The following is a 14,446-nucleotide window of genomic DNA, read 5'->3' as shown; positions in this document are numbered from 1 at the left end:
AGGAAAAAGAATATCATTTATACATATTTGAAATAATAGTATTAGTAGTAGGTGTAGTAGTAGTAATAATAATAATAAGTTATATGGTATTTATGCATGGTGGCGTAGTGGTTAGCACTGTGGCCTCGCACCTCCAGGCTCTGAGTTTGACTCCTGCCCTATGGTCTGTGTGCATGTAGTTTGCATGTTTTCCTCGTGCTTGGTTGGTTTACATTTAGGCATTTGGCAGACGCTCTTACCCAGAGCGACTTACATCTTTATCTCATTATACACCTGAGCAGTTGGGGGTTAAGGGCCTTGCTCAAGGGCCCAACAGTGGTAACTTGGTGGTTGTGGGGTTTGAACCTGGGATCTTCCGAACCGTAGTCCAATGCCTTATCCACTGAGCTACCCCTGGCCCTTTTTCCTCTCATGGTCCAAAGACTTACAGAATAGGATAATTGCTGTCCTCAAATTGGTCCACAGTGTGTTGTTGTCATTGTTATAATACTTCTCTGGAATATTGGAGTAAGGCAGAGAGCACATAGAAATACAGGGAGGCCATACAGTATGTGACTCCAACCAGAGAGTTACCTGAGATCAAAATCTTAAAGCTACAGTATCGGTAGCACCAACATGCTATCATCATTATCATCATCATCATCATTATCACCATCAGCAGCAGGAGTATTTCCAACATTATCATCATCCATGTATTAAGAGTGTTTATAATCTTATAAGATTATTTACCATTATAGCAGGCTTTCAAGAAAAGTTGTCTAACCAGTGTTCCATAGAAAGAGACAGAGAGAACGGCTGAGCGAAGATAAACCAGTACCTCTTCAGAACCTTTGGAGTGGAACAGAGAAAAGAGTGAAATTGAAAGCTTGTGATGAAAGAGTTCTCTCCGACCATCAAACAGGGCACAAAGCACATTTTTCCACTCACAGGCTAACAGCTGAAATATCGATCCTTCTATGTCTATTATTATCTAAAACCTAGATAGAGAGAGAAAGACAAAGAAGGAGATTGAGAAGAGGAGAAAAGGGAGAGAAATAGAAAGAAGCAGTGTCTGCTTGTGTCTGCTTATTTGATACCTCGCAATTCTCTCACACAGGACAAGGACACGAAAACATCTTCACCCATCCTCTGCGAAGTCACAGTGTTGTTAATACACAAAGCACACACTCATAAATCAGCGGGTGAGAGGCCAGCTGTGGGAATGAAATAAATCAATTACAGTTGGACGTAACTTCACCTCTGTGCTAAACTCATTAACTGTGGAATTCCTCATGCACTCCTTAAAATATAAACGCTAACCTGAGATTCACCTGACATACAGCACGGACTTCCTTTTTCTGTAAAGTCAAGCATTCAGCAGACCTCAGTTACTCTCTTGCTCTTCATCTCTGTCAGTATGTAACTGATACTGAACTATACTGATACATGGTTCATAGTGGAGTCTCCTGCGGATGTAACTAATAGGTAGGTACACGGTTCCTAATTTTTGCGCCTCATTCTTTGTTTCCCTGGTGTGTGTCAGTGTGTACAATAAACTCTCCTAGACACAATTTTATGATGGTTCCTGTCACATAAACATGTTAGTTCTAGATAAGCAATTAACAAAGCTGAACAAAAGAACACAAGCATCTGTTAATACTTAACTATCAGACATATACAGTATGAGCACCATAATGCACTAAGCATAATAAAGTCAACTAACGGTTGACTAACGGTCGTTGTGATTAATGTAAGAGCACAAATTTACCACCGCTTCCCCCTGAGAGCAGAGTTAGGACTCCCAACCATGGGTGGCTGTGGATCATATGTGTTCAAACTCACAATCTCTGTATAATAGAGCAAACGCTTTTCTGTTGTGCCACTCGAGAGCCATGATTGCTTTTTCAATTTGACACAATTCTGCTCCTGCAAAACATTTGCACAAGGTATAACCCATCCAGATTGCTCACATTGTAAACGTTTATGATGACATGGTATTTTAAAACCACTGAAGATAAATGAATGAAAAGCTATGAAAGCAACCTACAGTATGCTGCAATTCTAATGATCCTGGCCGTTATTTATCTAGAAACATCCATGTGTTTTAAACTTGAAGTAAACAATTTATACATACTGTACACACTTCTCTGTTGAATTTTCTTAATACGTTTTGTTTTGTTAAACCTTTCTTACTTTTTAAAAAATCTTTTGCTTTCTTTTGGCTCAATGAGCTGCCTTCAGCTAATTATTTTACATAAATATGTGTTTTGTTCATACATTAAAATCACATAGAGTTTGGGTTTCCCTTGTGCCACCAGGGCAGCTCTGGCCCATTGTGTTGTGACTTCACAAGACCTCTGTGGGTGCGCAGTGGTGTTTGGCACCAGGACGTTGGCAGTGGATCCTTTAGTTGCTGTCAAGAACTAACCTGAGGTGACCAGAAGACGTAGCTTTAGCGGTTAGGTTTGGCTTAAGTTGGTAGCCGAGGAGACGTGAAGGTTGTGGGACAGCTCTGCCCATGCAAGGTAGTGGGCCCAGGAGCGCTGGTGATTGGACACGAAGCATCTCAGATAGCGCTCCAGTTGTTGGTTGGTCTGTTCTGTCTGACCTTTAGTCTGGGGGTGGTAACCGGAGGACAGACTAGTGGTGGAATTGATCAGACGGCAGAAGGCCTTCCAGAACCGGACGGTGAACTGGGGCCCTCTGCCCGAGACGATGTCTTTGGGGAACCCACGCAGGCCGGAATTATGTGTTCCAATATCAGCTCGGCGGTGTCTTTAGCTGATGGGAGTCCGGAGAGGGCTACCAGGTGAGCTGCTTTGGAGAACCGGTCGACGTTTGTGAGGGTGGTATTCTTCTCTTCGGAAACCGACAGGCCCGTGATGAAATCCAAGGCGATGTGCGTCCAGGGCCGTCAAGGAACGGGAAGAGGTTGGAGCTCTCCGGGGGTTGGTCGATTGGTATCCTTAGCCCTGACGCACACCGGGCACGCCTGAACGAACTCCTCAATGTCCTTCTTCATGGAGGGCCACCAGAATGCCTGTTTCACGAACTGCAAGGTTCTTCGGTTTCAAGGGTGTCCGGCGACGGGCGATGAGTGATGTGCAAGACAGGCATACAGGTATGACAGATAAAAGTTGAACTGTTCGAAGAATAATGCCCACCATGCCTGTCGTGGATTAAGTTGCTTGAGGTTCCGGATGGCTCGCCCTGGAGCCAGTGACGCCATTCCTCCAAGGCCCACTTTATGCCCAACAGCTCGCGTGGGCCTGGTCAGACTGGCCAGTGGTGCTGCAACTGTACTGTAGCCTCGGATAAAGCGACGGTAGAAAATCGCAAACCCGAGAAACCGTTGAAGCTGTTTGAGAGTCCTGGGTAGGGGCCAATGACGCACAGCCTCTAGTTTCTGTGGGTCCATGGCCACACCCTGGGGCGAGATGACAAAACCCAGGAACGTGGTGGAGTGCTGGTGAAAAGCACATTTTTCCAACTTACAGTACAGTTGGTGAGCGAGCAATCTCTTTAGAACAGCCCGGACATGTGGGGTATGTTCTGTCATGGTGCGGGAGTAGATGAGAATATCGTCCAAGTAGACGAACACCCATCTGCCTAACATGTCTCTCAGGACATCGTTGATGAATTGTTGGAAGGCCGAGGGAGCGTTACATAATCCAAATGGGATGACCAAGCTTTCATAATGTCCTGTGGGGGTGATGAAGGCCGTCTTCCACTCATCGCCCTCTCTGATGTGCACCAAGTTGTAGTCACTCCGGAGGTCCAACTTAGTGAACACGGTGGCACCAGAGAGGGCGTCCAGGGCTAAGTTGGTGGACGGAAATGGGTGTCGGTTCTTGATGGTTATCTTATTTAACCCCCGATAGTCGACACACAGGCGAAGTTCCCCCCTTTCTTTTTCACAATAAAAAAACCCGTGGCCACCGGGAACGAGGAGGGCCATATGGTTCCGTGTCGAAGAGCGTTGGTGATGTACTCTTCCATCGCCTGAGTCTCGGTTGCTGACAGGAAGTAGAGGTGGACGCAGGGGGGTAAGGAACCCAGCTGGAGCTCTAAAGCCAAATCGTAAGGACAATGAGGTGGAAAGTGGGTGGCTCTTCTTTTACAAAAGACTCCAGCCAGGTTACGATAGGCAGGTGGAATGGCGTTAATGTCGACATCAGGGGCCTCGGACTCCGTGGAACATGTCCCAGTCTGGGACCCGCGCAGGCAGAGTTCGGTGCAGGTCGGCCCCCACTGGAAGATCCGGTTCTGGTTCCAGGAGATGAGGGGGTCGTGCTGCAGCAGCCAAGGGTATCCAAGGATGATGGGAGGAGATGAGATGGAGGTGAGGTAAAGTTGGAGCTGTTCTTGGTGTTGGTTGATTATGAATGTGATGGGTTCGGTCTGGTGGGTGATAGGGCTGGATGACAGGGGCCGACCATCGACTGAAGTGATTTTAACCGGCTGGGCGTTGGGTTTAACGCCTCGATCTTCATCCCCAATTCTTTGGCATAGGTGAAGTCAATGAAGTCACCAGCGGCACTGGAATCAATGAACCCAGTACTTCGAACTCGTTTGTGGCCAAATTGGAGGATTACCTGGACCGTGAGACATGAGATGGTAGCGCTGGTGGTGGTGGAGAGGTGGAGAGGGCCCGGTGAGTCTCTCCTCGCATTCACCGGGGCTGTGCGTTTCTTCGGCGAATTGGACAGATCGGCCGGTGATGTGCCGCCGACCCACAATAGGCACAGTGAAGCAGGCTCCCCAGTCGGTCTGCACAGCGAGGGTCCGGAACTCAGTGGCGTACCGGCTCACGGACGATCCTCCCTGCCGCAGATGGTAGAGTTCGGTGTCGGTCTCCACCTCGCCCGCTGGGTGTTCAAAAGTAAGTTTGAGGGGGGGGGGGGGGGGGGGTTGGAGATCCGTGTACTCCCGCCGGAGGCGCAAGGCTGCGATGTCTTGGAGGTCCCGGCGCAGATTAGCAATCTCCCCGGTTAGCTTGTTGATGAGCTCGGCGTGCTGATCTACCACGTCACAGAGGTGCGCGTAATCCGCTGGGTTCACCGCGGCAGGCTCAGTCATTCTGTCAAGAACTAACCTGAGGTGACCAGAACACGTTAGCTTTAGCGGTTAGCCCTTTGTTGCGTGAATGGTAAACCCAAACGCGGAAGAACACGAATAGGTAGGATAATCATGCTATTTGGTCTAAGGACTCTCACAAATGGTGAGTAAGAAAAAGACATAATCTAACCTGCGTCCCATAAATACACACTCGATCAGGAAATTAAGCCAAGAAAGTGAGTACTCACAATTTGATGAATGATTCCGACGTAGCATCGGCTAGACTCAATGACCGCTTAACTTCCGGGTCCTAGTACCGGTCGCGTTCCGAGTGTGCATGACAGGTGCTGTAGTTTGGAGGTTGGGTACTTGATCAGATTGTGGTCCTGGGAGTTTGGAGCACAGGTCAACAACCTTGGGCCTTACAATCATGGCCAGCATTCACTCTTTTTGCAATTTGTGTTACTGTATATTAGTCTTTCTGAGGGAGTGAGTGTGTGTGATGTGGAGTGTAGGGCTGCAACTAACGATTATTTTGATGATCGATTAGTTGGGCCATTATGTTTTTGATTAATCGATTAATCGGATAAAACCTAACCACTTCTTTAATTTGATATTTTGCTTATAACTATTAAAAAACATAAATCAGGTTATTATTTATGTATAAAAATAAACTTTTAAAAATGCAAAAGCCACATATAGAGTTTAATAATCTTTCATTTTGACATTTTAAACCTTAATTAAAATGTAGTATATAATATATACAGTATACACACACAGTATATATTAATACACTGATATATTCAGTTGTTAAGATATAAACAGCTAAAATAATGTAATTTTGTATAATAAAATGATGTATGCATAAGTAAAACCACAGTAAATTACAAGTTAACTTTGTAGTGGACTATAAAAAAAAACTGTAGAAATGCAAAAAGCTAATAGTCACAAATGTACTGTTATTTGCGTTCGCTGAAAACCACAACAATCACTAAATGTAATATTCTACTGTTATTTGCACCGTGTAAATTAAGCTAATCTAAAATAGCACCATTTAACTAATCACTATTGCTCATGAGGTGATTGCGCAATGTGATGCTAGCGAGTAGCACATGAACAGATCTACAGTAGTTGATCAATTGGAATGGTTATTACCGTCGCGCTCACCGCCGCGTAAAAACGTCAGCGGCCAAAATAAATCAGTTGCATTTCAAAGTAATTCGTAAAATGGCCGCCAGGTGGCGCAAAGTGACATTTTCGCTCGTTGCCGTAAATACAACAGTGACCGTTATACAGCGTATCTCTGTATCGGTTTATTGTTATTTAAGTTCTGCATTATTTCAGGTACTTTAAACACATTGTTGGGTTGCTCATGTTGGCTCATATGAGATGTAGTTTACAAATGAACACCTGGTTGGGTTATTTTGACCCAACAACTGGTTTATTCATTATTCTTTCCTTTCTCCAAATATCAGCCTGCAGAATGTTTGAAATATTACTGTTTATTGTGTTACAGGTGTAGTTTTAAGAGTTGTTTAGGCAGGAATGCGTGTGTATACAGCTCAAAACCTCCATCAGTTATTAAAGATAGCGGCTATTTAGAAAACATGCCCAGTGATTTCTGAGCTTCAGGAAATCTCCCGGCGCTCTGCGCATAACACCGGGCCAACTCATGTCGGAAATAATTTATAAACGGTTTTTAAACATGGGCTATTGTTTTTTACTTATAATATTTGTTAATTTAATTTAAATGAGGTTTGGGCTCAGGACTTCGACTCGGCATCGTGATTCTCCTCTTTAATTTACTCCATAGTTTTAATCAGCGCTCAGCCGCATGCATGGAGTTTTCCAGAGCGCACAGGCAGAAGTAGACTAATGAATATGAACGCGTCGGGAAAACAGCAAGCAGACTGACTCTGACCATTTAAAAAAACGTTTGCGTTCATTTTCTGACGCGCTCAAGTTCACCAAAAACAATACAGAACAGCGCAGCTTACAACACTTACAACACTTACAAAATCACAACGTTTTTTCGTTATTGTGAGTGCGCTTAAATAAAAGTTGAGTCTTATAAAGGCATGTAGTCTTATATAGTTTTATTATATAGTTTTTGCACATTAATCTGACAGTTTTTTCAGCCTGTCACGGCGTGCGCCCAAATCAATATCGCTCCTCGCGCACTAGTTAGGCGGCCTCCCCTTCAGACATGCGAAGCAGCGGGACCGCAGAATTACACATGACTGGTGAGCTATCGTTGCTATCGTTGCCCGGGCTTGCACCCTGCGCTATAAAATACTCGGGGTTTGTTGGGCTACAGTGGATTTTACTACGTGCTGTGTATGCAGCGCGCGTGCAACAACGCGGAAGTGCGGCATGCAAGCAGGGCAAATGGAACGCGCCCCAGGGACTTCAAAGGAGCGAGAGGTGGGAGGGGCCGGGCCGTCCATCCGCGGAAAACGGAGTCAGCGCGAGCAGACGGATGGCCATTGCACTCACACCGCGTAGTAAAATCCACTGTAACCCAACAAACCCCAATCATCACCAGCCGTGCCTTATTCCGTCATGTCATGTGGGCATTATAAGCTTTGTATTGAAAACTTCTAACTAAAAAGTGGCAGCTGGCACGCCTAAAAATAGACGCAGGTTATTTTTTTAATAGTCTAAATAAAACCCCTCCGATTTAATTTCCTATAGTCTAAAAAGCGCTCAACCGCACGCATAGTTTTCCCGAGCGCGAGGAATTTTTTTGTGCTAAATAATGTTTATGCAGTATAAGAATTCCTATTAATCCTGGGTTGTTCTTTTAGTGTCACTATAGTGCTTTACAATGCCAGACAACATTCAAATGCAAATTATTCACCCTCCCCAGGTGTGAATCGGCTGTTCTCACCTATACATTCAGAGAAACTGTAATGGACCTCTCCACACTTTAAAAACCTCTTGAATCTGAGGCTCTTCTGGAGACTTTCATTGATTTCAATTTGTGTAATTTTAATCTCCTGGATTCTAGATTCTAAAGTTGACATTGTTACCTTTTTTAATCATTGGAATGGAAGAACTTATTTTCCTTATGATAGCATAAATTGCATTGTTTTTAATCAGTCTATACACAATAATATTCTTTGGTATTTTTATTTATTTATTTTTTTTAAACGGGTATGGGGGCTATCTTGGTTCATTAATCTCCGTGCCTGGTTTAGGTTTAGTATTCAGTGCGCATCTGTTATATTACAATTATCATAACACTCAAATACCTTTTATTGGGGGTTAAGTGACTGATGTGCCTAACATTTTTCAGCTGAGCCTTTGTTTCACTGAAAACGACCGCGACACCCTCTCTCTCTCACACACACACACACACACACACACAGAGCCGACCAAATCATTAGCACGTCCCTCCCTCAAACAGCACAGATATTTACTTACACCTGAACTGAGTTGTTTGAGTAACATGGGTCGAACCCGTTACAAATCATAACAGTCTACTGCATTTCATTCTTATAATAACGCAAAAACACAAGCGGGGCTGAAAGACCGACATCTGCTGACGCAGTAGAACGTCCTAACACTGTTTTAATGTTATGGTCATTTATTTCAGTTAATAAATCTACTATAAATTTAAAGAACACAAGAAATAAGATGACACAAATCCATACACGCTTTTTTTCTAATTACAAGTGATAAAATTAAAAGGCTCACTGTGTTAACATTTTTGTGCTTAAATTTTATCCTAATAAGATTTGATTTAATTTGAATTTTAGAACAGTGGCAGCTGGAACACCTAAAACAGATGCAGGATTATTTTTTTATAATCTAAATAAAAATGCTTTTTTAAACGTGGGCTATTGTTATTTACATGCAATATTTGTTAATTTAATTTAAATGGGGTTTGGTCTCCGGAATGTTGAGCATCAGGATCCTCTTCTTTACTTTCCTACGTGGAATCAGCGCTTAATCGCACGCATTAAGTTTTGTAAATTCGTTTAATGTTTAATAGTAAATAATGACCCCCGTTGCGCTGTACCACCGCTCGGAAAACCTTATGAAATACAAGTTTAGGACAATTATGATGATCTGCCACGGCGTGCGCGTGCGATGGGTGTACGCCCAAATCTACTATAACTACTCCCTCACTCCGTAGGCTCCCTGAATAGGCAGCAAAGGGACGGCTTGTGCCGGCTGGCGATAATTAACGTTAATATGATCTCGGGCTTGCTCCGCATTATAAAAGCAAGGCGCGGAGGTTTGTCTGAGGTCTGGGAAGTACGTGATGTAATGGAGAATATAAAAAAAGCATGTCAGTGGGGAGATGTGACGCGCCCGAGGGGCTTTAAACAAGGACACTAGAATTCCGCCCTTTGATCTCCGCGCTGAGGACAGCGCGAAAAAGAGCTGCGCGAGCTCCCGCGGCCTCTTCACTCCCGCACCGTGCCCGCCCTCGCAGCCCCGCTGCCGAAGAGGAAAAGTGTGGTTAGGTTTTTGAGTCAGCGAGAACTCGCGCCGGCCATCGACAGCGGGAGAAGCGCCGTCATGAGGGAGCGTTCAGCAGCGCTGCCTCCGCGTGCTCAGTTCTGCCACTCGGTGCACCAACACTTAGCGTCAGCTGTGTGCCTGCATGCCAGTGTGGCACAGCCCCCGGAACTGCACATGCACAACCTTTATCCCATTCTTTCCATTCTCCCTCCTTCAACACTTTCCTTCCCCATTTTACCTAAATAAATTACCCTTTTCCTGTAAGACCTCACCTCGTGTCCGTGCTTTATGGTGCCGCCTGTGCAACATGGGTCGAATCCGTTACAGATCATAACAGTCTACTGCATTTCATTCTTATAATAACGCACAAACACAAGCAGGGCTGAATGACCGACATCAGCTGACGCAGTAGAACGTCCTGACAATGTTATAATTTTTATGGTCATTTATTTTAGTTAATAAATCTACTATAAATTTAAAGAACACAAGATATAAGACGACACAAAACCCTACACGCGTCTTTTCTAATTACACGTGATAAAATTTAATGGCTCACTGTGTTAACATTTATTTTGTTTAAATTTGATCCTAATAAGATTTAATTTAATTTAAATTCTACATTTGTATCGTCATTTTAGTTCTGTGATTATAAATTTGTTTAACTACAATGTTTTACTTGATTTTACCCGCTACTACGTGCAGTTCTAAAACTCTGTGTCTCATTAATCCAGCAGAGAATGAACTAAGGCATGAGGCGTCAGCCTGTAGTTATATAGCGCCACTCAATGGTAAAAGCCAGCAAACGCACAAAGCCAAACGGTACCGCCGAGCGCCGCGACGGTAGGACCTACAGTCCGATTGATTAACCACTGTAGCGTGACTGTCCCGAAGTTAGCAAACAGTTTAAACAAAAGCACTTAAACTATACCACTTTTACACGATGGAGATACAGTTTTTACTGACCCTGCTGACGTTTCGCTATCCGTAACACCAACATGTTTTCTTTTTAAGTGTTCGTGCATGACATGCCGTGAAAGCTCGGCCTTGCATAGCGTGCAGGTTACCGTCCTCTTAGAGGCGATTAATGTAAATTGCTATCAAACCTTGCAGGACTCGGGGCGCGCGCTTTTTCCTGCCGGCGCTTCTGTAAGCTCCATTGCGCGAGCGGCTGTGTATCTGTGTGTATTTGTGCATCTTGTGGTCGCGCGCCTCAGTGACGTGAGCAGCCCAACTAATCGATAACGGCATTCGTTGACAACGAATTTCATTATCGATAATTATCGATTTTATCGATTAGTTGTTGCAGCCCTAGTGGAGTGTTTTGCTGATTCCAACTCTGATATGAGATTTTTATGTAGGTTGACAGATCATGTCACAAGGAATTATTAAACAATCAGCTTTTAAACTACAGTATACAGTTAATTTATATCATGTACCGTTATTCAGTAATTGTAAGACAAACAAGATGCAAAAGTGTTTAGGAAGACTGTATTCCAATTCCAATATTTTCTAGTCTAAGCGTTTTTTTTTTTTTGTAGCGGTAGTCATAGGATTGATAATGTCTCAAGCTCACCACTGGTCGATTTAGAGTTATTGCAACCCCAGACAGACAGCAAGAAAGTTCTGAGAGTGTCAGAATTTTTTATTAAAATCTCTTGGTGTGACATTTACTTAAAACCAACCAAATAGTTGGGTGACCATCCATCCTCTTTTTCCTCGACATCTCCTCATTTTTGGACCTAAAAAACTGATGTTACCAATGCATTTCTTTGACACAAAAGCATTGGTCAAACTGCTTCTCAATCATTATCCGTAGTGTGTGTAGGAGAAGATGCATCAGAGAAACAGCCGACAACTGTTCAGGAGTATGTTTGACAACAACCAGTGGACATGGAGCATACACAAAGGCTAAAAAAAAAAGTCCAAACTTAAATGTAAGCTCAATGAAATATTATAGAACAATTTCCTGTGATTTGCAAAATGGCAGTATAAGAACCGTAATTTAGGAGCTTTTGAAAAAAAGACTGCAGGTAAAAATTTTATGTCATGTAGTCGAGTAAATGAAATTAATCACTGAATCAAAAGTCTTGCAAAAACATTTAGTCCTCAGCCCTTGGCCCAATCAACCCTGGCTTGCTCATTAGAGACAAATAAATAAGTGATATATAAAATAATATGATAATATTTATGGAAGAATTGTTATGCAAAACCTAAGAAAATGTTAGTCATTTAAATTATTTTATTAGTCATACAGTACAGTAGGTGGCCAAAGTACACAAATCTTGTACTTGAGTAAAAGTAGATATTCCCCAGAGCAAATATTACTTAAGTATAAGTAAAAGTCCTCCATTTACATCTGTACTTGAGTAAAAGTATCAAAGTACTCACTTTCAAATTTACTTAAGTATTAAAATTACTGAGTGTTTATTAGCTCACAGTAGCCTTTTCACAGCAAAAAAACAAAAAACATTTCCCTCTCTCTCTCTCTCTGTCTCAATTGTAAATGCGCTCTTCTCGTCACTGTCTGTGAACAGCTCTGCTTCTGATTTCAAACACTTGTCACGTCTCACAGGAAAGGCAGCTCATGCAGTTATGCATAATAGTCAGTGTACGTCTGTGAATGATGTTTGTACACTTGTACGTTTGCCGAGAGGGTTCTGAGCCCCCAGCAACTATTTCCATGCCCATTCCGTGACCAAGTGGAACACTCAGAAAAAATTGTCTGGTTTGATCACCAAAGGCATTCTGTTGAAGACAGTGACCTTGCTCCAAGCCATTTCAACATGTTTGGGCCATTAAAGGAGTTCCTGGGGGGCCAGTGTTTCAAAGATGAAGCAGGAATTCTTATAATGGCCCTGGTGGTCTGAGAAAACTTTCTACATTGCACTGGTGAAATGCTGGGATAAATGCTTATATATTATTTTGCACAATCACTGTTCAAAGTCCCAGTATTAGGCAGAAGTTTCTTTCTCATGTTGTCATCAAGCACAATCTATATGGACAAGTATATATCCATTGTTAACAGGTAAAATAATTGAAGAGAACTAAGTTGCTTCTGTTTGTGTATAGGCCTGCATCATATCGACTGATGATATTAGAACATACAGACCTTGGTCATTTCCTTTTATTGCTGGTCTATTGTTAGGTAATCCTTATCACATTATTTACAACATTATCAGAAAATATTTTTTCTTATTTTTTTCTCTTTGTATCTTTTAGGTGGAATGGCTAAAGAATGATGAACCAGTCAGCGGACCTGTTGACGTTAACGTTGACGCACGTTTAAATCACAACCTGATTATTAATGAAGCACGACTCTCGGACTCAGGAAATTACACATGTGTAGCCAGTAACATTGTGGCCAGAAGACGTAGCCCCTCCGCTACTGTTATTGTTTATGGTAAGTTGTTTTTTTTTACTTATACTTCCAACTTTACTTTCCATTCCACTATTTTACAATAATAATCATCATCATCATCATCATCATCATTATCATCATCACAGGAAAACATGAATGTTCAAGTCTTTCCATGCATTACTCTAATGCACACAGTAATAGACCCTCTATAATAGACACTCACTATTGTACATTGGTGCATATTTTAAAAGCCTGGTTTTCCTCATTGATCAGTATATCAATACTGGTTATAAATCATAATCTGTGACATGCTTCAAGGCAGATATCTCTAATTTTTCAAACAGCTAATGGTTTAGTCTGAAAAGCATGATAGAAAAACAGGGGTATGTATCCACGAGAACCTTGCATCAGATAGTTTTGATCAGCTGTTCAAACAGCACAGCTAATGAGTTAATGATCCTTTCACCCTCCGCACAGCCATGCTGTACAGACTTCAAGCACCATTAGACTAAGTCTTCCAGTGTATATTTTGAATTAGATCTTGGCTAAAGCTAGCCTGATTTAGTAGAGTGATGGCTTCAGACATGACCTGTCACAGCCTGCTAGGTAGAATAATACTAACTCTTAATGGGGTGGTGAGACATCTTTTTCTTGTTTCTTTCAACTATTTTCATCCATAAAATAGAGTTAAAACTGGCAACGCATGGACATAATTGTGTGCAAAAATGAATATTTCTGGCAAATTAGAAACTGCATACAAGCTTCTATGCAGTTTCTAGTGTAGCGCTCATCAACCTCGGCAGTGGACAAGAAAACATTTTACCTTATCCTTTATTTACATAGTGTCACCTTCTTTTGCTAAATTAAATGATAAGTATTCTTTCCAAGAAAAAGAAAAAAAGCACCTAACAATTAGATGAGTGTAGCATTTACAACAAAATCTAACAAACACACACACACAAACACACACACACACACACACACACACACACACACACACACACAGTACTGTGTAAATGTCTTGCACATGAAAATAGATGTTATAGAGCAAGTGTGACTTATATAGAAGTAAAATTTAAATGGCAGTAAATAAAACATGTATAAGAATGTTTACACAATTTTTTTTTTTCTTAAGAGTTAAAAGCATTTACGGGTAATTAATTAGTTTCAATAACAAATTGATAGCATTCTGACCATAGGAGTCAGATGTGGTAGAGGTTGTTTATATCAACCATTCATCAGATTTTATCCTTTATTCAATTCTGTTAAAATACTAATGATCTCTTTTAAGTAAATGAATTTTTTTTTTTTACTTTAGTTTAAACACACTTACATTTCTAGATTTTAGTGGGCATTGGTGGGTCAGTAGTAAGTTACAGTACCTACTTACCTACTGTACCATGTGGAAAGCCCGAGTTCGATTCCCAGTCAATACCCAAACCTCAGCCACTGGATGCAGTGCTGGTCCCAAGACCAGATAAAATGGGAGGGTTGTGTCAGAAAGAGCATCTAGCGTAATATTCACTTTTACCAAGTTACAGTAGATCAGTGCGGATCAGTTAGTTGGCTGTGGCGGCC

At 42.2% G+C, this 14,446-nt stretch overlaps 1 protein-coding gene across 1 annotated transcript in view; it reads left to right on the top strand.

The window, feature by feature from the left end:
- The window catches only part of unc5da (unc-5 netrin receptor Da), a 259,004-nt gene that overhangs the window by 207,853 nt on the left and 36,705 nt on the right, over window positions 1-14,446 (top strand). Inside the window, exon 5 of the mRNA XM_053479213.1 lies at window positions 12,730-12,910. Within this exon, the coding sequence (XP_053335188.1) occupies window positions 12,730-12,910 (181 nt within the window). The remainder of the gene's footprint in view (window positions 1-12,729; window positions 12,911-14,446) is intronic.

This window comes from Clarias gariepinus, chromosome 19, assembly GCF_024256425.1.
Source record: "Clarias gariepinus isolate MV-2021 ecotype Netherlands chromosome 19, CGAR_prim_01v2, whole genome shotgun sequence".
NCBI lineage: Eukaryota > Metazoa > Chordata > Actinopteri > Siluriformes > Clariidae > Clarias > Clarias gariepinus.
This window is presented reverse-complemented; position numbering and strand designations above follow the sequence as displayed.